The 27,165-nt window shown below is 37.4% G+C and overlaps 3 protein-coding genes across 3 annotated transcripts in view; 1 reads left to right on the top strand and 2 right to left on the bottom strand.

Annotated features, from left to right (window-relative positions):
* The window catches only part of LOC121856396 (thyroid receptor-interacting protein 11-like), a 66,173-nt gene extending 54,294 nt beyond the window's left edge, over positions 1-11,879 (bottom strand). Inside the window, exons 1-4 of the mRNA XM_042351959.1 lie at positions 11,623-11,879; positions 10,698-10,774; positions 2,417-2,527; positions 623-817 (exon numbers count right to left, since the gene is read on the bottom strand). Coding sequence (XP_042207893.1) covers positions 623-817; positions 2,417-2,527; positions 10,698-10,774; positions 11,623-11,728 — 489 coding nt within the window. The 5' untranslated portion in view covers positions 11,729-11,879. The remainder of the gene's footprint in view (positions 1-622; positions 818-2,416; positions 2,528-10,697; positions 10,775-11,622) is intronic.
* A 1,659-nt stretch (positions 11,880-13,538) lies between these two features.
* Positions 13,539-15,984, top strand: LOC121856305. Its single transcript, XM_042351777.1, has 4 exons — positions 13,539-13,590; positions 14,264-14,301; positions 15,253-15,455; positions 15,800-15,984. The coding sequence occupies exons 2-4, from the start codon at positions 14,276-14,278 to the stop codon at positions 15,862-15,864; spliced, it is 294 nt and encodes a 97-aa protein (XP_042207711.1). The 5' UTR covers positions 13,539-13,590; positions 14,264-14,275; the 3' UTR covers positions 15,865-15,984.
* A 541-nt stretch (positions 15,985-16,525) lies between these two features.
* Positions 16,526-25,970, bottom strand: LOC121856304 (synaptic vesicle membrane protein VAT-1 homolog-like). The gene is made up of 10 exons (XM_042351776.1): positions 25,671-25,970; positions 24,953-25,082; positions 24,285-24,389; positions 23,948-24,058; positions 23,415-23,557; positions 22,758-22,861; positions 22,482-22,537; positions 21,961-22,053; positions 21,556-21,660; positions 16,526-20,605 (listed from the first exon to the last, which is right to left on the bottom strand). The coding sequence occupies exons 1-10, from the start codon at positions 25,883-25,885 to the stop codon at positions 20,399-20,401; spliced, it is 1,269 nt and encodes a 422-aa protein (XP_042207710.1). The 5' UTR covers positions 25,886-25,970; the 3' UTR covers positions 16,526-20,398.
* Between the last annotated feature and the right edge of the window lie 1,195 nt (positions 25,971-27,165).

Genomic DNA, 27,165 nt, shown 5'->3' with positions numbered 1-27,165 from the left:
CAGTCACCGGAAAGACGTAAACAAATAATTTCCTCTAGATGAACGGATAAGATACACAATACAGATGATCGTGACAACTACACTAGGAGCTCAGGACGAGGAGGAGGCAACACACACGCGCGCACGCACGCACGCACGCACGCACGCACGCACACACACACACACACACACACACACACACACACACACACACACACACGCACACACATACATACACACACACACACACACACCCCCCCCGCCCGCCTTGCACAGTCCGCCACTACAACAAAATTCAGCCCATTAGAGCCCGCACTGACAGATATAAGAATAGCACCATCCCATCTATTGTTAAAATAATAAACAACTCCTGATTTATGTACTGTACAGCCCTGTAAATGTATTGAACGCATATCATTATGTCTAAATCACATGTAAGTTTGTATATTTTCAGCCACCGGCTGCAGCTCTATTAATAAACCATTTATTATTATTATTACACACACACATTAATTATATAGAGGGACATTTGCAGAATATAATGTGAAAATAAACAAACCTCAAGCGACTCATATCCCAGTTTCCCTTGTAGGTCCTCTTGTCAGTACAGTATAGTCACTAACACATGCACCAATTATCTCACCTGTTGGTTGAGTTGTTCCTGCCAGGCCTGTTGTTTAGTGTTTTCTGGTTGAGGAGAAGGCTGGTGGTTGTGGTTGTGTTGGTCGGCACCGTGGAGCCCATCGTGGTGGTCTGGGGTGTGGTTGTGTGTGGGGCCACCGTCACCCACCTCCCATCCCCACTCTGTGATGTTCTCCTTCAGTTTTCGTAGTTCAGTCTGCAACACCAACACCAATTATTAGTCCTTTTCTTCTTTAATAAATATGTGTCATCACACCAATTACTTTCTCTTTTAATAAATTGGTGGCATAAAAAAAAGTAACTAACAAATATGTATCACCAAAAAAGTAATTAACAAATGTGTCATCAATAATTCCAGCAAATAATTTATTTCTTTAACCAATATGTGTCTAAACTAATTACAGTACGTACTATACTGCACTTTCCTTATTTAACAACTTTTTCCCATCAGACCACAAGAATACATTATTATGTCTAATTTCTCAACAGATATATCAACTCTCATATACCTTTGAGACACAACACAAAGACATATACGGTACTGCACAGAAAAGCTAGTTAATGTTTCTTATAGGTCTGGGCCTTGTAAGACATAATGGCTCAATGAATGGAAATTTATGCAATACCTACTAACATCATTTGAATAAAACTGTGAACTTAAAATTAATAATATTTATAAAAAAATGCATATACCTGTATGTAAAAAAATCATACGGTATTCACTTCAAGGGTACAATGATTTAACCCCAACAGTACGATGATTTAACCTGAACAGTAGGATAATTTAACCCAGAGTCCAATATTATTGTAATCGAAGGTTCCGATGCCATATTGATGAACTGAAACATCATATGCAGAGAGTTCAGACATCAATTCAAATGGTTAAGACATCGTACTCAAGAAATTAACTTAATGTACTCCTTAGGTTAAGTCATCGTACTCAAGAAGCTAAGATATGTTAATTGAGGGACCAATTCAACGTACTCGGGGGGTTGGCATTGTAGACAAGAGTTGAAAGAATGTGCCAATGGAAAGAATGTGCCTATGGACTTAGTGAGGAAGAACCCTACAATGTGCCTGTGGACCTCAAAAAATAATTGCCTGGATATTTTTAAACCCCAGAAAATAATCATATACAGAAATCCAGACGTGTTGGGGGAGTCAGACAGACATACATACCCAACAAAATCTACAATCAATATCACATCAAAACTGAACACCTGACCCGGCCTGTTTCTGGTTTTATCCCATCCACTATCAACATATATATCACATTATCACACTATATCAATATTTGTCTGTGTGTTTGTCAGCAATGTTTGATAATGTGGACGTTTATTATTATGTTATCTATATGTACATTGTTATAGCTGTCATTTTATCATAAGCATTTTGATGATGATGAATATTTTACTGTTTTCTGTCTGTCTGTCTGTCATTAAAATATTCAACTATCCTTCATCTACAAATATATATGATCTATTTTTCCCAATATGGCACTAGAACTAATAGGCCAATATGACACTCTTCCTTCATACTCTGTCGCTGGGTCACACAAACTGTCATAACAGATGTGTTCCACTAATGACAAGACAATATGACCCAAACACATGGCATGATTTAGTGTTTTGTGTTAATTGGTGAAGCAGAGATGTACCTATAGTATTACCTGAAGAAGGGAGGGATTACCTATAGTATTACCTGAAGAAGGGAGGGATTACCTGTAGTATAACCAAGTGAACAGAAGGTGTAACAACAGTACCGGGGATGAGGCAGGAACACCCCTTCAACTCACCTCTCTCTCCTGTAGCTGGTGTCGCAGAAGGTTAACCTGGTGGGCAGCGTGGAGGTCAGCAGCGTGTAGCCTCTCCTCAACCTCAGCTCGGGCTCGCTTACTCTCCTCAACCTAACAAAGACGAATAAAATCAGCGATAAACAAATGCAACAAACAAATCATTATATGTTGCAATGTGACATGGCCAATTTATAAAGGTCCACCCTGACCTGACCTAACACACCCCGACCTAATCTAACTACATTACTTTCTTCCTATTTGTAGCCATTATTCTTGCATGTGCTTAAAACCCACTATTCTTCTTCACTATTGAAAAAAACATTATTTTTATCACTATTTAAAAACCAATTATTTTTATCACTACAGGTATTTAAAAACCTATTATTTTTATCACTATTTAAAAACCAATTATTTGTATGCCAATAAAAATGCATTACTTCCACTCCCATTTAATTACTGTATATTACTTTTAACCCAATTAAACATCATTACAGTCTTCCTTATTTAAATCTATCTTCCTCCCGATTTTCAGAATGACCTATTTTTCAATCCAAATATCACAACAACCCAATTTCACTTCAACAAGACTGCCAATGACACCAATTTCCCTGGCATCTGATTATTGACTTTCACAATTTCACAAAAAAATGACTATTCCCATATCCAATTTCACAAGTCTAATTTCTGTCTCCCTATTTTTTAACCCCAATTTCACTATAACATGATTACTGTCCCTCCCAATTCCACTATAAACCTGAGGAATATTTAGCACCAATTTCACTATTACATGACACCCACTGTTCCCAATTCCATTCTACTACCTCCCGCCCCTTTCCTATTTTCACAATACAATTCCTCCCCCTCCCTCCTCTCTCCCTACACACCAACTTGCCTAAACAAAACACACAAACGGACATCCGCCAACACCCTCTACAAACTTCCGTCTCTCTCTCTCTTCACACACACACACACACACAAACACACTCCCCACACACATCCTCTCCCTGCCCCCACATACATACACACACTTTCCCTCACCCCCCCACTCATACACACACATCTTCCCTACACACACCTCCACCCACACACACCCTTCCCCACACACATCCTTCTCCCACATAACACACTCTACCCCCCCCCCACATACACACATCATAATAAGGGACAATTTCCACATTATCACCGTCACCACACTTCATTTTACTTCAACTATGACCAATCCATAACACCTCCTGCCACCATTACCACCACCAATGGTGCAAGCAAGACTTGTGGTAAATGCTTCTTGGGTTCAAAATAGACATGACAGGTGTGTGTGTGTGTAAATTTTCAACGTATGAACTACATATGTAAAAAATAAATAACAATAATAATAATACAGTAAAACAACAATAATAATAATAATAATACAATGATAATAACAACAATAATAATAATAATAATAATAATACAATAATAATAATAACACAATAATAATAATAATAATATTAATAATAAAATAATAACAAAAGACCACAAGAGTATCAAAACAAAGGACAGGTCATAAAGGTCACATATAACAGCATGGAGAAGGTCAGGAACCCCCAAATATGTGATGAGAGAAAGGCCTTGGGTCACGAAGACTCAGTCACAAAGGTCACATAAGACAGGTCATATTACTATCATTATCATCATTACAATTATCATTATCCTACATTATCATTATTATTCATTCTCTGTACAGTACTATAGTGAATAACTCTATGCAACACACACATCACATTTGACGATCAAGCAGTTTTAATGTATGACTTAACCCCCTGAGTATGATGACTTAACCAACTAAATATGATGACTAAACCCCTGAATATGACGACAACCTTTGAGTATGATGACTTGGCCCCTTCAGTATGATGATCTAACCCAATGAGTACAATGACTTGACCTAGAGTATGTCATCGTACTCAAGAGAACAGGTCTCTCCCCTCCCTTCATAAACCCCTCCCCTCCCCCACCACCATCCTTCTCTCTACTAACACTACCACCATCACTCCCCCCCGCCCGCCCCAGGTAACATCGATCACCTGGACGTTATTGTCAGGTGTGAAGAGCAATACAAACAGGCAAAAAATTATGGGTGAGTTCCCCTCCCCCCACCCCTCACCTGCCCTCACGAATATTACATCAGTTATTCATCAGCTGGGACCAAGCACCACAAACCATGGGTGATGGTGGTTGATGATGTGGGTTGGTGTGGTGTGGGTGGATTGTGTGGGTGATGGTGTGGATGGGTGTGTATATGAATGTGTATGGCTTCACAGGTGGGTTAGATAGAGCAGGGTACAATGTTGTTTGTGTATGGTAAATGACACACACACACAATCACCACTCTACAAATACATACACATAACTCCAATCACCACACACACACACACACACACACACACACACACACTCACCACCCCACAAATGTGCTCCCTCCCCCCACAAAAAACAGACACAAACATCCTATAACAGAAATGACTACCCCCTTTAACCCTACCACTATCCCCACACCATAACTCGCACCACCAGATGCTGCCCCACCACACAATACCCACCCCTCACAAGAGAGCCCAATGCAGTACATCAATACACTAAACTACCAGCAATTGTCCATTTTCCGTAATGCATTCATCACAAAGGAAACACATGTATAAAGTTGTTTCCAAAATTCAAAGGAAATCAATTCGCACTGGCTTGATGGGTTGCCATAATCTTTTTCTTTCAGTTCTAAAGTTGAAGGAAATCAATTTGTTATGGTTGAAAAGGTTGCCATAATGATCTTTTAATTTCAAAATACAAGGGAGTCAACTCATGCTACCTAGAAGACATTTCCTTAACAAAAAAATAAATAAAAAAATCTCCACAACATACAAATTAGAATATACAGTACAGTACAATACAGTACAATGGTAGTGATAATGGATAGTGGTGGTCGTAGAGGGTGGTGGTAGTAGGTGGTGGTGGTGGTAGTAGGTGGTGGTGGTGGTGGTAGTAGGTGGTGGTGGTAGTAGATGGTTGTAGTGGATGCGGTGAATATGGTACAGAGGGAGCGAGTTTGCACAGCTCTTACCAACACCTGCCACTGATAACACTCCCCACACACACACACCTGTGACTAAGTGTAGACCTCTTCCTTCTCCCTCCTCACACTTGTTCCAACCTAACACGTTGCCTCGTCTGCTTCAACACATCCACCACCTCCAACACACTACCATGTATACACAACCCTTATTTTAAACAAATCTGAGGTAAATGTTTCTAATTCAAATAATTAAACATCCCTTATTCCAAACATCTCTACTCAGTCTTTACTCCAAACATCACTTCTTACTCTAAGCATCTCTCCATTGTGTATTACTGCCATTAATAACTACACATCCATTACTCCAAACATCTTTAAATATGCAACACTGACTCCATACACCTTCAGTCACCGTCCAAGCTCACAACTCAACTCCAAAACACCTCGTCTCACACCAAACTCCAAAACCGTCTTATGCTCCCTCACTGACCTTACTCCACATCACCAATTAATAAGGTTAACTCTACTATTACCCCCAACTATTATTAAACTTCAAACACACAACCCTAGGCAGGAACATTTTACTCTGAGTCCTTCTTTTTATTTGTCCCAGTGTTCAGCCCATCTACACTTAATTATGTAAACAAAAAACTTGTGTCAAACTCTGATAAACATCACTTATGATTCGTTATGTTCACGTCTCACTTCTACTTGATTTGGAACACATGCTTATAGTACTACATGTACTACTACTAAAAATGGTAACTGCTTGCTAGATGTTAAAGCCCATCTCATTAGAATATTGCACTCTTAATATGTTTACCAAACTCAAATTGCTTTTTTTTTAACTGACGGCACTAGACTAAGAAGCCCCCCCCCCTTGCATGTCATTGGCTCATACACAATGTTTGACCAATATTGATATATCACAAATAAATCCATAATGTATAACTGTTAAGGATACCCACTTTGATATCCTGCTTGAAAACATTAACTTTCAAGATATGAGTGGAAAAAAGTTTGAAATAAAGAATATTTACAGTAGAAGTCACAAACAAAATTACGCTTTCAGAGACACATTCAGTGTAAATCCACTACAATACTTCTTCTCTATTCACTAATTATTATGTATATCAAGACAAATAACACCAAACATATAAAGCAACGGATAATATTGACCATTTTATAAAATATAGATCAAGTTTAAACGCCACACCCTTGGGAACAAGTTTCCGAGGATGAAAATCAGCCACATTTTCCAGAAAAAATCCAAGAATGTCTCTCCAAACTTCTCTGTTCCAGGCATGGGAAAAAATCTTGTGAGGGTTCCGAGACATTGCATCGTGTTTTGACGCTTCCGCACATTTACCCACATTCATATTTTGCTGCCATTTTACAAGGACACAATCAGCCGAGAATACAGAGTTAGAGCAGTGTCAAGACATATAAAGTGACTACAGTTATGTATACTGTACTGTACATTCACTAAGTGTGAGAGTACTCTACAGGTTCAAAGTGTACAGTGGTGTTTGTTGAAATAAATATTGCTCTACGTCTGGCTAACGAGCCGATCAGTGGGGAAGATGATAAAATAAAGTACTGTAACCCTTAAATGAATTAATTTGTATATACGTACTCGTATATCACCATCCTCGAGTTACTTCATGGCAAACTTGTCCATGATTTTGCTGATGCTCGCTTCCTTTGTGTGTTGAATCCACATCAGAGTCAGCATCTATGTTCACCTACTCTAATTCCCCCTATAACCATTAATAATTAGCAGCCTTTGCCTGAATTGGCTACTTTTATTGTTTTGCTTCTTGGAAAATAACATTATGAGTTCTTATATGTGACAGCCATAAGTACTGTAAACCTTAAGAATATTTTTCCCTGAAATACCTGGACAAATAGTTAGTTCAGCTTGAAAAAATACAGTACTGTACAGGTATATGAATATATATCTATCAGTTGTTAGAAAATAAAATGGCGGATTTACAATCTATCTTTAATATAATACCTCCCATTTAACATGAGTCAGTTGAACCTCCTACAAGCATCAATATTCCATCACCAGCTCTTGACCTACACTAGTCCACACACACACACACACACACACACACACTTCCTCACTCTAACCTCAAGTCCCATTCTCCATCTCCACTTTCCTCTTCTTTGCTTCACTTATATACAGTACATCTACCCTGTTAGTTTTCCTCCTCCTATCTGTTCCCTGTAACTGTACGATCTCAGCAACAAATTAGATTCAATCATTCCTTTCTCTAGTTCATATTCCCCACATTTGTGTTCTCTTCTTAATCAAATCAATCTGAAAAAAATATTGAGGGATTTAAAAGCTCTACCTATTGTCTCTACTCCTTTTCTACTTATATGAGGGTGGATGTTAGGAGATAAGGCACATGACAAGAACAGAAAGCACGAGGAAAGGTTTGATGACACCAGAGATGCAGTACAGTCCACACACACTGGCTAATATCCTCAACAAGTATACTGTACACAACCCTTACATAGCATGTGAAAAAATAATATACGTACAGTATTCTTAGCCCCATTCTTGCTTTACAATGCATCAAATACATTCACTGCCCATACAGGTGATAAATTGGGAAAAAAAGAATGTTATGAGTCTGAAATAGTTTATCAGCTCACTATGGGGAAAGCCACACAACACACATCATAAGTTTCAGCGTCCTGAACCTCACAAATCTCATATTATGAGAAAGACGGACAATGTTACTGGTCTTACAATCATCAACTCCAGTAGGGTGAACTTAATGTGCAATGTCAGCACAAGGCACATTACCTGACTGTGTCCGTGTGGCTAAATGCAAAGAGAACAGACAAATGCTGTAGTGGTAAGACATGAGAGCATATCAAGGAGTACTGATGAAACAACTTGTATATATGAGCTTAAGGAACAACTGATACTGAGAGAGAAAGTTTACTACAAAGCAATCTTACTTTTCAACATAATAACTCAACTTTGCATAAACTGTGTGTGTGCAAGATGATCACCAAACAGCAAACGACTACACCGTATAAACTAGTAATTTGACACAGAGAATCCCTCCCTCGGTTACAAACGGGTTACGTTCCTGGATCCTTTTCGTAAGTTGATCTGTTTTTAAGTCATAATAGTGTTAATTTCATAAATTAGGTTACCTTACTCTAGGTTAAACCAAAACCCTGCCCATACAAAAACAACAATACTATGCCTTACATTACAAATTACCTAAATACTGTACATAAAGTGATGTTAAACAATATGAAGTAAAAGAGCGCAGACCAGTGGACTATTCATTGTTGTTGCCGGAACGCAGAACCACCAAGTGCTGGCCATTTGTAAGTACCAGCAAGTGCTTGTAGGTTGGAACAGATTTTTATTAATACTCTACTGGGATCACATTTGTAAGCTCTGGTGTTGGTAGGTCGGGACTCCTTGTATACAATAATGGTATTGATATGTGTGTTACAGCACCACCTATATGATATTGTCACCTCATGGGACTCCTTATTCATACTTGTACTGTACATTAATAAGTGTACACCAACCAATGTACTGTACCACAATACCTTCCATGACAAAACATTCTAAAGATAATGTTATATAATAAGAATTTTGCGAAACGTTTTAAAAGAAGACCCAAAGAAAATAAGGCAAGGTTTTTCTTTTATAAAATCAATGAAGATATAGTTCCAGGAATGACTTGGATCAATCATGACATCAGTTACATCAGTTAATTAATCAAGCTGGCTACCCTGTACAGTCTTTATTAATTTTAACTTAAATTACAAAGATGTGTGATAGGCTAGAGGGCTTCACCACCATCTACTATACAAACACATGACACTAATATTATATTATACTAAATCAATATAATTTCAGCTTTGTTATAAGTTTGTTTAAGGTGTCAAAGCTGCCGCCAACCTACCAACCACACCCTCCATTAACAGGATGTAGCCTGATGTCATGTAATAGGATTACACACTCGCTGACTGCACTAAAACATAACACCACAATACATTTCACCAACTGACTGACATCTAAGTACCCATTTACTACTGACAAGGTGACCATGCTAACCATTACACCACAGGTTGCCAGGTCATGTCAGGAACATATAAAACAAAAGCATCACATTAACAATAGGCCTCACTGAATCACTCCTGAATGTAATTTATAATCAGCCTCAAAATGAGAGACAAAACCTTACAGTCAAGAATATGCAATGGCAAAACCTCTATATAATGGACATCTCTCTCTATATAATTCGGTAGATGGAGATTTCACATCTAACGGAGCCTTGATATAACGGACTTTCATCTGTATACAGTTCATTACATGGAGGTTTCACATCAAAAGGAGCCTCGATATAACGGACTTTGATCTGTATATACAGTAGTCGGTTAAATAGAGGTTTCACTGAATATAAATTTCCTACTTCCACAGGGTATCTCAGAAAAAGCAACATATAAACACTACCTAACAGATATTCATAATGGTCATGTGAATGTTTTTAGTACATCATGCAACATTGTCCTCCTCACTTGTTGAGGCATGAGGTCTCCCACAAGTGAAGACAATGTTGCTGCTGTAATAATAACATTCACACAATCTTCAAGAAAATCTGTATTGTTAAAGTTACAGAGGATAGCTACCTAAAATATTTCCTCAAACACAGAGACAACATGACTGCTATAGCTCTCACTCTTTTAACTTTGGGGATAATAAATAAACAAATATATAATGGTGGAAACAAATCCCCTTAATATGATTTAAAATTAACTAAAGATGATCTTAAACATGATACAGCACTGTACGAGTTTTCTTTACATCAAAAGTATTCTTCATCTTCCTATTATTATTATTTTAAAGTAAAGCCTCGATGGTCCAGGACAGTTTGGCCAAAAGTCCGGACCATCGAAATCTATATAAAAATGCATTACATACGTCTATGACACACAATAAATAATCTTCCCTAAAACTATTATACAGTACAATGACATTAAAGGTCCATTTGAGGATATTTTTATGGTACACCAAACACTTCCTTACACCTCTACCCTGCTTCATTGATACACAATACAGGGACTGTTATAAATACTACTACAGCACAGTACGTATTGTCATTATATTATTATTATTATTATTATCATCACAATCATTATTACATTATATAATTATTATTAATTCAAGGACAGGTGAGCAGAACTCACCTCATGTTTCTGAAGTTGACAGAGAGATTCCAGTTCCTTGATGCGGTCTCTGGGCACCAGCACTTGAGTATCATTATCTGAAAGACAATAATACATCAATCAATAGGAAATTTAACCCTTTACTGGCAGCTTAGGATTGATGTCTCCCCCACATATAGAACACAATGAACATAAAGCTTTCACAGATGATGGCCACCGTCCCTACACCTAACCTCCATTGAAGAGTACATTGGTAAATAGGTATATTCAAGGAAGGACAGTCTAAGAAAGCTGAAAACTCATTCTCATCAAGGTTGTCATGTAGGTTTGGAGCGGTCCGACTAATTACCCAAATGTACCCAAATGTAGCAAAATGTAGCCAGAAATTCCTTCACCTGGTTTTGGCTATTCTTTAGGTAAGAATTAAACAAGTTTTCTTTAATACAGAGAAACCTTTATATAATGGACTGCTCTCTCCATATAATCACTAACATGGGGGGGGGTCACATATAATGGATACTTGCTATAAAGGACATTCATCTCTATATAGGTCATTACATGGAGAATTCACATCAGATGGACCCTCAATATAACAGACTTTCCTCTCCATACAGTCCATTAAAGAGAGGTCTCACTGTAAATATTTTCATGGACATAAAACAAAGTATTTGGACAAGAAATAGTTATCACAAATCTGGTTTGTTGTTAGGTTGTGGGGCTGTTGTTTTCTATATATCAATAATCTAGGTGTTACTATCGATCAATGTTTAGTAATGATGCACTAGTGAATATTTATCCCCAAAAATGAAATCAAACACATTAAATCATTTCCACTAGAGATAAAACCAATAATTACGTTCCTTATGGTACAAAAAACTTAAGTGAGGTATCTTAAAGTATAATTAGGTGTTAGGTAGACAGGAGAGAGTGGTGGCGCCCCTCTTACCTTCAACATCTTCGACGCCCTCTGACAGCACCTCACGGGTTAGGTTAGACAGCTGGCCCTTGAGGCTGCTGAGGCTGTCGTTCAGGTTCACCCCCAGCCAAGACATCCTTCTTGTGTCTACCAGAACTTCCCTTGGCTCGCTACTACATGCCAACAGCCATTAAAGAAGGATATAATACACTTTGCCACACTATGAAGGCAGATATTGTAACACTCCTCCCTGCCAACTCGGCAATGTTTTGGTGTCACTCAACTCCGGTCATACGTCTTTTACACATGTTTCTGCTTATTTAAAACTAGTATTCTTTATTCTGTATAGTACATTTTATATTGCTTAAATGAAGGTTGTACCTTTGATGAAATTACTGACTCGAGAATACTATTGATTATAACAATAAATAACAATAACAGAATTGATAAAGATGTATTATGGCAAAATCAGATGTAATAATTGACATATATAAGATGAACACTAACAACAACGAGTTAAACAACATTAATTTGGTGACTTTCTGGGGGAAATCTCTCGTCAACAGACTTAAAATATGTCAAATAAAATACAATAGCATCCATGTTGTTAATTGTCCATAGCAAATACAAAATCAGCACTGATTAACTCCAAGTTCCACATGAAAAAATGCCAGGGCAATAAAAAAATATAGGTTAGGTTAGACTATAGAAATCTTTGTAGACGGCACAGTATAGTAGCACCAAAATATACATAATGCAGATAATTGATTTAACGTGATAAGGATTGTGATGTCTGCCTATATACAATGGCATTCAAAACCTTTCTTTCTCCAAGTAATGCATTTTTTTTTTAATTCTTCAGGTAGAGAGAGCAAACGTGTCATTATAATGCATTAATGTAATCAATCAGTCGAACACAAGACAAAATTTCTCTCTAGACAACTTCTTTGGGATATAACTGATTGAAACAACATAGTTTTTACCAAAGTCTCTCTGTATACCTTCCCTAAACACTTTCTTTTTACTATACACTACCTGTATATACATCCATGTATTAATCCAGTTATATATATCAATCTATCTATCTGTCAGTATATCTCATCTCACTCTACTGTATATATCTATCTTTTTGTTTCTCCATCTGTCTTTGTCTTATCTATATTCATAAATCTCTATACTGCATCTGTCTGTCTGTCTAACTCTATATCTGTGTATCATATATCTGTCTGTCTGTAACTGTCTGTCTGTCTGTCTCTATATCTGTCTGTCTGTCTCTATATCTGTCTGTCTCTAACTCTATATATGTCTATCTGTCTGTCTGTCTAACTCTATATCTGTCTGTCTCTCTGTCTCTATATCTGTCTGTCTGATCTGTCTGTCTGTTTAACTCTATATCTGTCTGTCTATCTAACTCTTATATCTGTCTGTCTAACTCTATATCTGTCTGTCTGTCTAACTCTATATCTGTCTGTCTCTCTCTATATCTGTCTGTCTGTCTGTCTGTCTAACTCTATATCTGTCTGTCTGTCTAACTCTATATTGTCTGTCTATCTAACTCTCTATAACTCTATATCTGTCTGTCTATCTAACTCTATATCTGTCTGTCTGTCAAACTCTATATCTGTCTGTCTGTCTAACTCTATATCTGTCTGTCTATCTAACTCTATATCTGTCTGTCTGTCTGTCTATCTAACTATATCTGTCTGTCTGTCTGTCTATCTAACTCTATATCTGTCTGTCTGTCTAACTCTATATCTGTCTAACTCTATATCTGTCTGTCTATCAAACTCTATATCTGTCTGTCTGTCTAACTCTATATCTGTCTGTCTGTCTAACTCTATATCTGTCTGTCTGTCAAACTCTATATCTGTCTATCTCTCTCTCTACCGTGCGACAACCACAGTACAGCAACTCCCTAAACCTGTACGATATACCACCAGCTCTCACACCGCCACCTATCGCCAGAGGTCTGAACCAGCTCACCGGAGACCCGATCAGGTATTACATTGGAGAATTTTATTAACTTTATCGCTTTTGTGATCTTTCCAGCACTGTTAATAGAGATAATTGACCTCAAATTGAATGATAGTAGCGTTATATTGTCCAGGATAGTGATTTGGGTTATTAGTAATGGGGTTAATATTTTTTTAAAGGGTTGAATGTAAGCAGCAGACGATCAGGCAATCAGCTGACTACTTAAGACTAGTGTTCTGGGTTATTTAATGCCATTTATATTCTTTCATCTTGGGTATTTAGGGTATTTAGGGTGATTATGTCTTTGGTGTTTAATTTAAATGTAAAGTGTAGAATGTATGTGATTTGGTGATTGTTTTTATCATCGCCAAAGCTCACATTCTGATGATGTAGTTTTACGTATATTTAAAGTAAGTTTGTCTTTTTTTCTTAATCATGTTTATATTATATTGCCACAAAAAATATAGAAAATAGTCCCTTGTCAACACTAAGTATCTATATCTTTACCTTTGAGCAAATATTAAAAAAATATATATCACCTGAACATTAGCTACCCCAACCTATTTCACCTTAAGATTAATCACCCCACGCTAAACCAAACTAACCCCCCTTCAGGAATAGGTTGTAACGGGATGGTAATAAGTGTCTGTTACCCTGAATGTAAAATATTATGTAACTACTGTACTGTATTTACAAGCTTCCAAGGACAATGGCAGATAAAGGTCAAAATAAGAGGTGGGATAGATGGTATTTTGTTACCATACATTATTGCTTCCCTCTTTACTTTACCCTCACTATTGCACATAAGTTAAATGTCAACTGAAGGCAAGATGGTGGTTACTGAGGCCAGAGCTGACGATGACCAGCAGAACCAACCTTATCTAACTTAACTTGACCCAATGCTTTTTAATTTATCAGGTCGTCTTTCATCAGCTTACAAACCATTCAGGTCTTGGGTCTGTTTTTGTTTGGTTAGGTTGGTTTATTTTGTCTCGTCATTAATGCTTTAGTCAGTTCTGGGTCCAGTAGCTGTGGAACACCCACACAAAATTTAAAAGGAATTCGGTATAATGATCCTACACAGTCAGTTGGTACACGTGTTACTTATTCAAGTGATGCAAATAAAGTCTGCTGAGTGACAACTAATTGATAGATTTGAAATTGGCAAAATAAACACACAATTAGTGGGAAAGAACTTGGTGAAATTAACACTCAATTGGTAGAAAAGAACAAAGCAAAATTATCACCCAATAACATTTTGTGCAGTATAAAAAATGGCTTATTTTTCTCTATGACTTTAAAATCCCAACAGTGCATGTATACACCAGTACATATAGATATTTTAGACACCCCCTCTACATATGCTCATTATTATTATTTTGCAGCTTTCTTATGGTACAATTTATGTTCCCTGATGTGTATTAGCACTGTATGTATGTTATAACATTAGTACAGTATAAGAAGATATCCTATTCTCATGTTACTACTGTATAGCCAAGAATGCCACATGTTATACACACACACATTTGAAAACAAGTTGTGATATGCCTTACTGCTGAAGTTTGACAGTAATCATAATCAAACCACAACCGAGTCATTTTCTGTGTTTGCATGTGTCCGTGTTTTTAATATTACCTTGTGTATACCCACGTTGTACACTTGTCTGAAAAATATTTATGCTTTCAGTGCCCCCATCCTCCCATTTGACGAGTTTTTGGATCGCTACAAACCCAAGATGACTGGAAGAACGATGAAGTACCCCTACACCTTCACTGCTAAGCTCGCTTCATTCCCCTACAGCTACATCCTCAAGAATGTCTGGATGTGCAAATATTACCTCGCTGGTGTGGTTCTGAGCATGCCTCTCTTCTACAAGATCCAGCAGCTTTGTGAGTTTCTCTTTAGTGTCTTGAAAAAAAGTTCTTCTGAATATTTATGGTTTAAGTCTCCATAAGTTCTAACTAACACCAATATATTCCCTGACCTATTTGTTCCTTCAGCTCAACTAGTTTCCGAATTACTGTCTTCATCCTATTATACCACCTCATAAGCTTGGCTCTCTGTTTTTCGGTCCTTAGTACCAATGATGTACTGTATGTGGTTTTATAGTGGGTTCTCAGATTCGTTTTACCTCTACTATTGTATAAAGATAATTGTCCAGTGTTGTTTTTAAATTTTGTCTTTATGCCAAATAAATATCGCTATTTCTTCTAATTTAAATGTTTCCTTCCAGCTAACTCTCCAGCCAATGTAGCCAAGTTTGAGGCGAAGGCAAAGGCCGAGGCAGCAGGACATTAAACTAACTTGGCTAAGTCTCCATCTTGGGGTCCATCCTTATTAAAAATGTTCCATGTTCAGCACTGAGTGTCTCACAGGTCTTGTATAAATTGTATGGATATAAATAAACTGTAGATTTTATTTACAATTTTGTTTTCCCCAATAACCTCTTCACTATGAGACTTTTATTTTTGTATTTGGCTAATACCTGATGATTTTAATCAGCAGACACCCCCCCCCCCCACCTCATACACGAGTAGTTAGTAAACTATCTCCACTGAACCCTTCACTACATGATGCAGCTTTACTATTTTATTCAGCAGAGAGGCACACAATGGGTTAAGCTAAATTACTGACAAAAACTACTTTTTGTTATAAATACATAATGAAGGAAGATGTATTTCCATACCTGGTAATTACTTTAAGGTAGAACTGTTTCCAAACCAGGTAGTGAAGGAATGACTCACCATACATGATATACTGTAACCTGTAATGAAGGAGAGACTTAGTTACTAACGTCATTTAGTCATAACTGGAAGTGTATATACTTGTGTGGGGGATACTAAGTCACCTTTAGTGCCAGACACCACAATGATTGTGAAATGGCTGGCCACTCCTTCAAGGCTTAGTCTAAAAAATTTACAGGTAGTTAAAAAAAGGTAAGGTGAACACACAAGACATATTTAAAATAAAGTTTTTATTGGGCATGTGTAATGACTTCCATCTTATTTCACAAATTCTTTCCACTGGCTAATAATTTATAAGAGCAGAGTTTTGGATAATATCTTTAATTTTAATATTAAATATTTTTATATTCTTTACACATACATTTTGCATAACAAATACAAATGTACATATATTTTGGTATGCTTAAATTATTTATTATATTGTTAGGCCTCTTACACAAGCATATTTTGTTGTGAAACAATGGAGTTCAAAACATGTCCGTCCATGTTTAAGGTTCCATTAAACTGCATTAATTTCTTAAGTACAGTACAGTACCTGTGTGAGAGGGGCCTTAGGGCGAGACATGGTAAAAGTGTAAAGCTCGTGGTACATAAAAATAACACACAAGCTCCATTACTATACAAAAATATCTAAATTTCTTTGGCTTATTTGTTTCTTATACTTTACTGGGTAATGGTAAATCTATGCCATTATCTTCCTTCAGCTGAACGTCTTGGAGAAAGGATCTAAATGTATGTAGGTGGAACAAAGAAATGACCTTTATTCCATTTTGAGATAGAGGTTGTATTATCATCAAAATATATATTCCTTATACCAGTCAACTTTATTTAGGAACTAGGGATATTATGGCTTTGGTGAACATCTTGACCATGAACAAGATAGCTTAGTGAGGTGATAAACTGTAAACCAAACTTTATATTCACATTAATGTAAACCTTTCTAAGTTGATATGCTCCATGACAGACCAAATACAGTAGTCACATACGAAATACTGTAACATCTTGCTGTAGCCTGTATATTTAGTGGCAAAAAAAAATCTAGCACTAGTTGTTGACATGTGAGCACAAACACACACTTACTCTAAATACTCTAGAATTTGGTTTGATTTAGTTCATATTAATTTCCTTCAGTTACAGTAGATTAGAAGAAAAATTTATTCTTGGGATCAGTTTAAGTTTGCTTTCAGAGATATTAGGGAAAACACACTACACATACTTACTCTTAAGGGTGCATTTGTTTTGGTAGGTAAAGGGGCGAAACATTTTCAAGGATACACACACTAAATCTTTTGTTTGTCATGTTGGCTGGACAGAAACCTATCCAATTCACTCCATAAATTTTAATAAGTTTGCCTTGCCAACTAGCTACATCTGTTCCACCCCAGTCAGGTTAGCTTGGATTATGGTATACACTGGATAAATAGCTTAGTTGGCCATATATAAGCAGCTTTGTTGGCTACATATACATAAGTATCAGCTACATACAGATAACTTTGGCCACTACATATATTGTCAACTACATATAATTAACTTAAAAGTCAGTTTAACACATACAGACCTCTGTATACTCAATACATAGAAAATGCACAATTGTGAGAATTAGGCACCCCAGTTTATTTTACCTGATGATTAAAGACCTTAACATTACCAGGAGGGAGAAGAATTTAGATTATGCTAGGTTAGGTTAGCAGCTAGGCAGTCACTTTGAGTTAGGTTAGCATTAGGGTGGTTAATCTTACGACGAAATAAGCTGGGGGCTAATCTTCAGGTGATCCCTGTACAGAATCAGTAAATTACATACTGTAAGTGTAAATTGGATTATCAGCACAGATATAACATTCAAGTACAATTTTAAATAAATAGTACTTACAATAGTTAATACATTCTTAAATATATTTTACCCGGTCTTAATTCAGAACTGATTAATAACATTTTTATCTACTAAGTATGGTAACTCCATCTCTGCCTTATGCTAATGATCAACAAGAATTGAAGAATATTAATTTTACAAGAAATGCTGTTAAAACAATACAAGTATACTGTATTTGTTATTTTTTTTGCTGTTACACCCATTCTAAATTATTTAAGCAGACAGATTTTTCTACAATCGCCTGAAGATTAGATACTCCAGCTTATTTCACCTGAAGATTAACTACCCTAATGCTACCTTGGGAGAGTTAAGATTACCTTACATTAACATTGGGTTAGGTTTGCATTCAGGTGGTTAATCCTCTGGTGAAATATGCTGGGGTGTCTAATATTCAGGGTATCCATTTTCTGTAATAAAGGTCAAGAGATGGTAAATTGCAACAATTGATGGGAACGTTCGTGTGTGTTGTTCTCGGTTCCAGCCACACACAGGGCTTGCAAGAGTGGGAGAAATACACTATAGCAATAACTTCTGTTTCTATAATCTTAGTTGTTTTGACATAATGTATCATTAATTACATATCACTTAATAGAGTACTTAGGCATAAGGCTGTGCAACATAAGTGAAAACTTATTGATCTGAAAAAGTTGCCACTATTTGTTTACTTATTAAATATGTCGTGATGTTAAAAAAAAAAAAAATATCTATACTGTACTGTAAATGTGACAATTAAGATCATATGTTGCACTTTGTTAACAAGGTATGTACAATAAGAAATAAGTTTGAGAATCATGGCCCAATAGATGCAATTTTTCTGGGCTGTGTAAATAGCTTAAATTATGTGGGCATATTTAACAGGACGTTACTAACACTCACATAGTGAATACAATGTATAAGCACTGTAACTTTGCATTATAGTGCTGTAAATGTGGCCACTCAAGTATAGTGTCTACATCACCATCCAAACCATAGTGACATCTGACGAGCTATTTTACGGGATTATTTACTATACTGTACTTACCACTTAACTCCCATAACCTTCCTTCCTGCATGGTTGAGCTAACATATGGTATACAACCTGTGTTACATAATGATTATTTTTGCCATTATTTATTCCATTACTGTAAACATCCCTTAGTTTATTATAATTTGTTTTAATTGATCATTTTCACAACCTGTCAACATACTAGTCCATCAGGCAGCCAGTCCTGTTGTTCATCGCCAAACTTTCTTCTTGAACATTTTCCAATCAGTATTATTTCCACTGCCTTTATCCTTGACAGCATGTCTTGGTTCATGTCATTAAGTTAGGGTCTTTTTGCATATGGTTTATCACTGCCTAACTCTTATTGCTATTATCTTACTGTATATGCCCTCATTAATAAAGGTACAATGGTCTTTGAAAATTGTCTCTGGCGGGGACACAAATATATACAGTACAGAAACTTGACCAAACAGAAGTGGGTTTTGATGATACTTGGGGATCACCTGAAGATTGGCCCCCCTCCCAGCTTAACCACCATACCATAGCACTACTTAGGTTAGGTTAGGTTAAGTTAGGCTTGATTAGGTAAGCATTAGGGTGGTTAATCTTTGGGTGAAATAAGCTGGGAAAGCTTATCTTCAAGTAATCCAAACTTGGTACTTGGATGGGATTACTTGAAGATAGCCACACCAGCTTATTTATTTCACCTAGATTAACCATCCTAATGCTACCTGTGGGGGGGGGGGGATTAGATTAGGTTGGGTTATGTTACTGTGGTTAATCTTCAACTGAAATAAGGAGAACTCTCTTGATAGTCAGTTACATTGGCCTATTATGTACTTTCCCATTTCTCAATTCCTTACCCCATCTTTCCCACCTCGTCTGCCATTCTGCCATTTTTCATCTACCTTCTACTTTTCTGGCATTTGTTCTTTTTAGCCTTTAATTCAGTTTAGCTTTATTTATCAGCATAGCTTTCGAGCTTGTTGTGTAATTCTTCTTATTATTACTTGCTTTTATTCTTATTTTTCTTTCAACCTCACTGATTACCTTTTGTGTATAGCTTTTATTCTTTGTTCAAGTCATTCTTCACAGTTTTGTGCTTTTCTTCATAATATTTAGCTTTGGATCACAGTAATTCACTTTTGTTCTCACTAATATTTAACTTTGATTTCACTTCTTTGTTTCTCTTGTTGGTATTAAGCTTTTGTTCTCACAGCTTAAAATTTTCTCTCACTCTTTAGCTTTTGTTTCAACCTTCGACTCCTCATCCTTCTCTATCTCCTTGTTCTCCTTGTCCCCCTCCTTCTCGCCCTCTTCGTTCTCCTCCTTCTTAATTTTGGCCGGAGTGGTAGGTTTAGGTCTGGGGTCCATAGAGAGATCCAGAAGCAGCTTGCCGATGTTACGCCTCTCATGCATCTTGGCCATGGCGTCGGTCACCTGTAACGTACAAGTGGCAAAGCCCTTTCATTCTCTTAAATGCATAACATGATCATACCTAGTGGAAATGAGCTTCTGATGGCCTTGTTAGGTATTCTTTGTTGAGCTGCCTTATTGTTTGTATACCTGCACTGTATGTACATTGCTAGTATTTCTGCAGTCTAGGTTCATTATATACCTGCACTGTCTAGGTACAGTATACCTGTATATATGCATGCATGATCTACTGTATATTGTACACTGTACCTCCACTACCTATAGGCAAGCTGAACTGTATACCTGCATTGTCTATATACATGCTTAACTGTATACAGTACTTGCATTGTCTAGAAGCATGCTGAACTGTATACCTGCATCATCTATATGCAAGCTGAGCTGTGTATCTGCATTATCTATACAGTATACATGTTGAATCAATGTAAACTTGTATGATGAGTTTACTAAATGAATACAGTATCCATCTATCTGATTTTAACCAAACTTGTCATACTGTACGTGGATTTATCACAACACGAGACGAGTTAAATAATAGGTTCTTTCCCTCGTTAATGTCAGTGTTATGATCTCTTGAGGTTCACTGTGGCTGAGGCCTTGGTACCTCGACTGTTAAACCCTTATTTGGTTTATTCTTCATTTATTTATTTTGCAGTTGACTTTTCTTCTTCTTCATTTTATCTTTGTCTTTTATAACCTCTAACCTTAGTTTCTTATCTCTACAAACAATATCTCTTCCTTCCTCCATTGTCCCTCCCAACATCCTTCCCTCCTGAGCCTTCCTATGTCCATTCCTTTCTTCTCCCTCCCTACATCCTCACTTCCATCCTTCCTCAACCCCTAACTGGTGGCTAAGAATTCCCTACTCTTCCCTCACATACACAAAAATTGAACTAAAGGAACAAGTAACGTCCACTGATGATGGAAACCGTATAAGGATTAAGCACCGTACTTACATCTTCGAGAGCGTACGTAGAGTCAATGTGGGCTTTAGCGACTCCTCCCTGCCACAGCTTGTACACGGCTTCCACCACCAGCCGCACTCTTTCATGGCCACCGGGCTGATGGGTTGAGATGATGTTAATGCACCGCAGTACGTGGCAAACATCAATTGATAACATACTAACACTGTATGGTAAATTCATCAATCTTGAGTGAATTTTGAAGTGATGTTTCCTTGTTGCAAATTCACTAATTGAAGTTTCTATTTATTGCAATTAATTTTTACGACCAGATTATTTGATTAATTCAATGCATTTTGTTTTAATATTAGTTAATTATTATTATCTGTACTGTATTAATATTTCCTGTACAAACTAAGAAATACACACTTCCACACACCTGCTTCTCTCTCATCCTACCTGATGATGAAGAAGACGACGAAGGTTAAAGCCAATAATTCCTTTATTATCTTCATAAAGCCTCAGGGGAGACACCTTATCCACCTGCCACCACTGCAAACAAACTGACCATTAGAACTGTGAAGGTTTATACTTGTATTATAATTACTGTTACGGATCACAACAGTAGGGGGATCGAGAGATAACCTACCATACCACTTGAGACGATTCCTAAATAGACAACTGACGATTTAACCTATTCTAACCTAACCTAATCATATAAGTGAAATAGTAAAAACTGCACAAGAGAGATGATCGTTCATGGATGTTGACACCGACTCGGATATCACGAATGTTGTTTAGTTAATAAGAACTATATTGGTCCACTTTACGAAATTTACTCTCACTAGAGGCTGTTTTTGTCCTTCTCTTGGCCACTGTTGGCATAAGGACCCTACTGGAAATAAGAATCTCATGGCTTTGTTGGTTATCCTTGGTCAAAATGACAAAATCTCGGTTATTAGGATCACACACACACTTACCGATTTAACAACACTGAGGATACTCTTGGTCTCTCCTGTCACGATGCTTGAGGATCCTGTAAGTCAGAATTCTGGTATAAATACACTACTTTACTTTGATCAGTGGTGAAGAGGATACAAGTAAAAGTATACAGCTTAAATACTCGTGTAAAGATTATAATCTTTTGTCCATTGGGGTACAAGAAAGTAAATAAAGCTTTGTTGTCTCACGATTACATTACTGCGTCTTGGTCTTCACATTAATGAGTACTATACTGTATCTATGATGATACATACCAAAGAGAATATATCGCCCCAGTGGTTTGAGTAGAGCGTAGCCTTTGTTGCATTCATCGCCTCCCTGACAGTCTAGGACTATGTCAACACCATCTGGACACACTCTGTTGATATTAATTTTGGACAGTGAAACATGGCCAGTTAAAGAAGATGACAAACAGAGGAATGAGTGAACTGATATGAGATCAAGATGGATATGCAATGTGACACTAAGATAGGAAACCTTGTTCACAGTTAAGAGGGCAACTGGGTATTGTGAGTACAGTATTGGTGAAGAGACAAACCGAGATGTTTTGGGCATGTGGAGAGAATGAAGGAGGCCAACTGGGTCAAGAGATGCACTAGTTGAAATGGGGAGAGGAGGATAGCCAGGGGTAGGCCAAGAATAACATGGGGAAAAGTTACAAAAAATGACAAGACACTGCATAACAAGGAGAGCTGCCAACAAGTAATCACCATTAACTGACACAAACATGGTAAATGGCTGTAAAGATACTGCAGTGAAAACTCTATTTATCAGACTACATACAGTATAGAGGAACGTCCGTTATACTGTATAAGAGACCCCTCATATAACGGTTTACATATATGGAGAGAGAAGTCCGTTCTATGGAGATTGCACTAACACAAAAACCCAAACTTCAAATCTCAATTTACTTCTTAACTTCAGTTGTGATGTCACTGCCACGATCAATAAGGTGAGTGACAGATGTTTTGATGTCGTCGTGCTTGTTTTTTGATGCTATGCCCACTACAGTGACTCCACCAATGTTCTGTAGCAGAGCACACACAGCCTGGCCCTGAAATATTAAGAATTACACAATACCAGACTTTGATTCCAGTGTTTAGTTCACCGAATGTTTTTGATGTCATAGGCAGTCAAAGTAGCCTTGTTTTCAGTTTGCTTCAGTCAAAATGATCTTAATAATGATCTCTATAAGCTTAGGTTAGGTTAGCATCAGGGTGTTTTAATCATTAGGTGAATTAAGCTGGGGTGCTTAATTTTCATGTTATCTATACAGTATTAGACAAGGTAAGGTCAGGTTAAGCTAGCATCAGGGTGCCTAATCTTCACATGATCTCTATTTGATTAAGTTAGGTTAGGTTAGGTTAACATCAAGGTGAAATAAGCTGGGGGGCCTATTCTTCACGTGATCTATAAAAGGTATATACAGATTCGACATCCTTACCACAGCACCACCGGCAGAATGGAGCAGGACGGTGTGGCCAGGAACAATATTAGCCAGGTCGTGGACAAGCATATACGCAACCGTGTAGCTTAGTGTCACGGCTGCTGCTTCCTGTATGTACAAAGATAAGGGTGATTAGGCATGTTACTTGAAGCAGGCCAAAAGCTTATCCCAGTGAGTGTGTACGTGTGTGTGAATGAGTGTGAGTAAGTGAATGAGCAAGTCAGTGAGTGAGTACCAGTGTACAGTAGAGTATAATTACATCAATAATTCTTGTAAACAATGGAAGATTTGTTTATTCAGAGGTAATAAACCACACAAGCAACAGTTAGCTTACCTGCAGGGGCATCGTCTCTGGCACGGAGTAAACATATTTGGCAGATACAGGTACAAGTTCAGCCCAAGCACGATGATCAGGTAATGCCACAACCCTGTCCCCAACCTGTGGACCAAAAGACTATACTGTAACGTGAAATAACCAATAAAATAACCAATAAAAGGAATTAGCCATTTATCACACGAAGACCTCAGTAATGTTAGCACAGTAGTTGTGGATTCATACATTATCTATTTCCATTACACCACTCTCAAAGTCTTCACAATACCATATACAGTACTCATCACGACTTTTGCCAGATCATAAAGATTATACGAGCATTGCAAATCTATCACACTAATGCACCACAACTTACTACAGTACTACATCAATGCGTCCTAGGAATACAAACAATAAAACACTTAAGATTTCTCATGGCCTCAGACAGAGAGAGAAAATCACATGACTGCAGACATATGAGAGTACTAAACTTGAGTCGGATCACCTGAAGATTAAACACCCAAGTTTATGTCACATGAAGATTTAACCACCCTTATGCTGCCTGGGAGTTAGGTTAATTTAGGTTAGATTAGTTAGGGTGAGTGATTAATCTTCTGGTGAAATATTAAGCCAGGGTGTCTAATCATTAGGTGATTCCATAGGGCCAGAGTCACTTTACAGTACAGTACCTTGAAGTTGTCAACGTCGTCAGCCACGGCCTCCACAATCCCAGCACACTCGAAGCCCAGGATGAAAGGCGTCTTGGGAGGGGCTTCTGTAACACCTTGTCTCACCATTACATCTTGGAAGCTTACACCACTGACGGGCAAAAGAATGAAATTAGATCATATGAAGATTAGGCATCCCAGCTTATTTCACTTTAAGATTAAAAATCCTAGTTTAATTCGCCTTATAAGATTGGGTACCCCAGTTTATTTCACAGTAAGGTTGGGCACCCCAGCTTATTTCACCACAAAATTAGGAACCCCAGCTCATTCCACCACAATATTAGGCAGAGTTGATGTATGTGATATGGTTGGCGTAGTTAAAATGCTTGTGTAGCGTAACGAGGGGCCGTGTTGTGATCTCGTCTGGGTGTGGTGTATAATTTTTTCTACAGGATTTACAATCATACGGTAATCACAAGAAACCCATAATAAACACGAGAGCATCACATTAGCTTAATAATAACATGAATAAACCCACCACGAATAGCAGTGCATTACCAATTAAATACTAACATTAATACAACCACCACGAGTATCATTGCACCAACTACCATATGGGCCATTCCCTTCTCTCTCTGTATAAACATCAACTATTATGATGTTTTACTATTTTTTTTAGTTTAATAACAATTATCCCAGATAACTATAACAATAACGAATAATTTAGCGAATTACTAACCATAGATGGACGCGTACCACCACTTCACCATCTGCAAGCGCTGGTTCAGGTCGCCTGACAATCTTGACAGATTTAAGTCCGCCGAACCCGTTTAATATTACCGCTCTCATCTCCTTGGGCACCTCTGGTTCTTCAGTCTTCTCATTAGCGTCTTTGGTCACCTCTTCGACCTCGGCCTTGGCCTCAGCGGTGGCTTTAGAATTAGAATCCGTCATTTGGGTGTTGTGGAGACTTGTCAGCGAGAATTTACCAACAGGTGGTACAAGGCAGGCGCGGCCTCTTCCCTCCTATGTCTTAAACTGACCACGACTTACGCTCTATACCATTAAATAAATTACTATCAAATTAATTTACTTTATAAAATAATCAAATTTAATTCGTTTCTATTATATTTAACTACTTATTTAAACAGAGACCTGTTAAAGAAAATCCGTCTGCAAAATTAAAGGTTTATTGGTGGATGAAGACAAGCGTTTAAGACAGGGTGGTTCCATAGCGCCTGCGTTAATGGCCGCCGCGCATACTCCCATTTCCATTCATGTTTACTTCCATTATTCCATTCACCACCCCTTGACAGCTTAAATCAACCCCTCGCTCTATTTAAGGCAAACCTCTTCTGGCCTGCATCGTTCAGCTTTAAAGCATTCTTTTTTGTATCGTCAAGCTATTTCTGGCCGGCCTGATTTTACGTTTATATATTTTTATAATTTCTTTATCTTCGTCTTGTTTTTATCCCTTACTGAATATCCTTAGTTGTATATATTAGTATTGATCATCATTTTGAACTTTTTAACATAATTGTGAATCAGTGCCAACAAAAATAAAAGTGTAAATTTAGATTATTGATCAAAAGAATTTCCCCTCCACCGCTGCCTTCTACCATTAATGTCTGTACACACATCACATCTGTCTGTAATATTATAATGACCAACAGCTGGGTATTAACATTAAATGGACCGCCTGAAGATTTGGCACCACCAGCTTATTTCACCTGAAGAATAGGCACTCAGTACTAGTTAGACAGGCTCTTGTGTAAAAAAGTAAACCAATAAAACTATAGACTGAGATGACTGGCTAAAGATACATTTATCGAAGTAAATATTAGTTTTAAAGTGATTAAAAATACGTCGTTGCGGAATGATGTATAAAAGTTCCAGACTATTGGGGATCTACTTTTTGAAGTACATTACTTTTGTCAAATTTGAGGTCAGGATGCCCAAGGCCACCAAGTGCGGCCCTGTATAACTTACTCTTTAAGGGCCAATTACAAGATTTCGGCGACAACACATCGCTATTCCGTCACAATTTTTGCTTTTATTGTGGAAATGCCTTTTTTCGGAGTTAGGACTTGAATACAGTATGTAGCCGGGGACCGTCCGCACGCTGCATGCTTCCCCTACCATGGCTCTCCTGCGACTGACTCGAAAATTTAAATCTTTCGAGTATTGTAACTGATAAAATTACAAACAATATTACTTTAAGTAGAGGGAAAATG

The sequence above is a fragment of the Homarus americanus genome, unplaced genomic scaffold, assembly GCF_018991925.1.
Source record: "Homarus americanus isolate GMGI-L3 unplaced genomic scaffold, GMGI_Hamer_2.0 scaffold48220, whole genome shotgun sequence".
Classification (NCBI taxonomy): Eukaryota; Metazoa; Arthropoda; class Malacostraca; order Decapoda; family Nephropidae; genus Homarus; species Homarus americanus.
Note: the sequence above shows the minus strand (reverse complement) of the source record. Positions and strands in the feature narration are given on the sequence as shown.

Bases quoted from the DNA above. Each gene is read 5' to 3' on its own strand.
- LOC121856304 (XM_042351776.1), bottom strand. From the start codon at position 25,885: ATGACGGATTCTAATTCTAAAGCCACCGCTGAGGCCAAGGCCGAGGTC. The intron at 23,558-23,947 runs GTAAGGATGTCG...TTAATATTTCAG, and splicing joins ATTCTGCCGGTGGTGCTGTG to GGCCAGGCTGTGTGTGCTCT. The intron at 22,054-22,481 runs GTAAGTGTGTGT...GTTTGTTTGCAG, and splicing joins TCCTCAGTGTTGTTAAATCG to TGGTGGCAGGTGGATAAGGT.
- LOC121856305 (XM_042351777.1), top strand. From the start codon at position 14,276: ATGGCAGATAAAGGTCAAAATAAGAG. The intron at 14,302-15,252 runs GTGGGATAGATG...TTATGCTTTCAG, and splicing joins GATAAAGGTCAAAATAAGAG to TGCCCCCATCCTCCCATTTG. The intron at 15,456-15,799 runs GTGAGTTTCTCT...GTTTCCTTCCAG, and splicing joins CTACAAGATCCAGCAGCTTT to CTAACTCTCCAGCCAATGTA.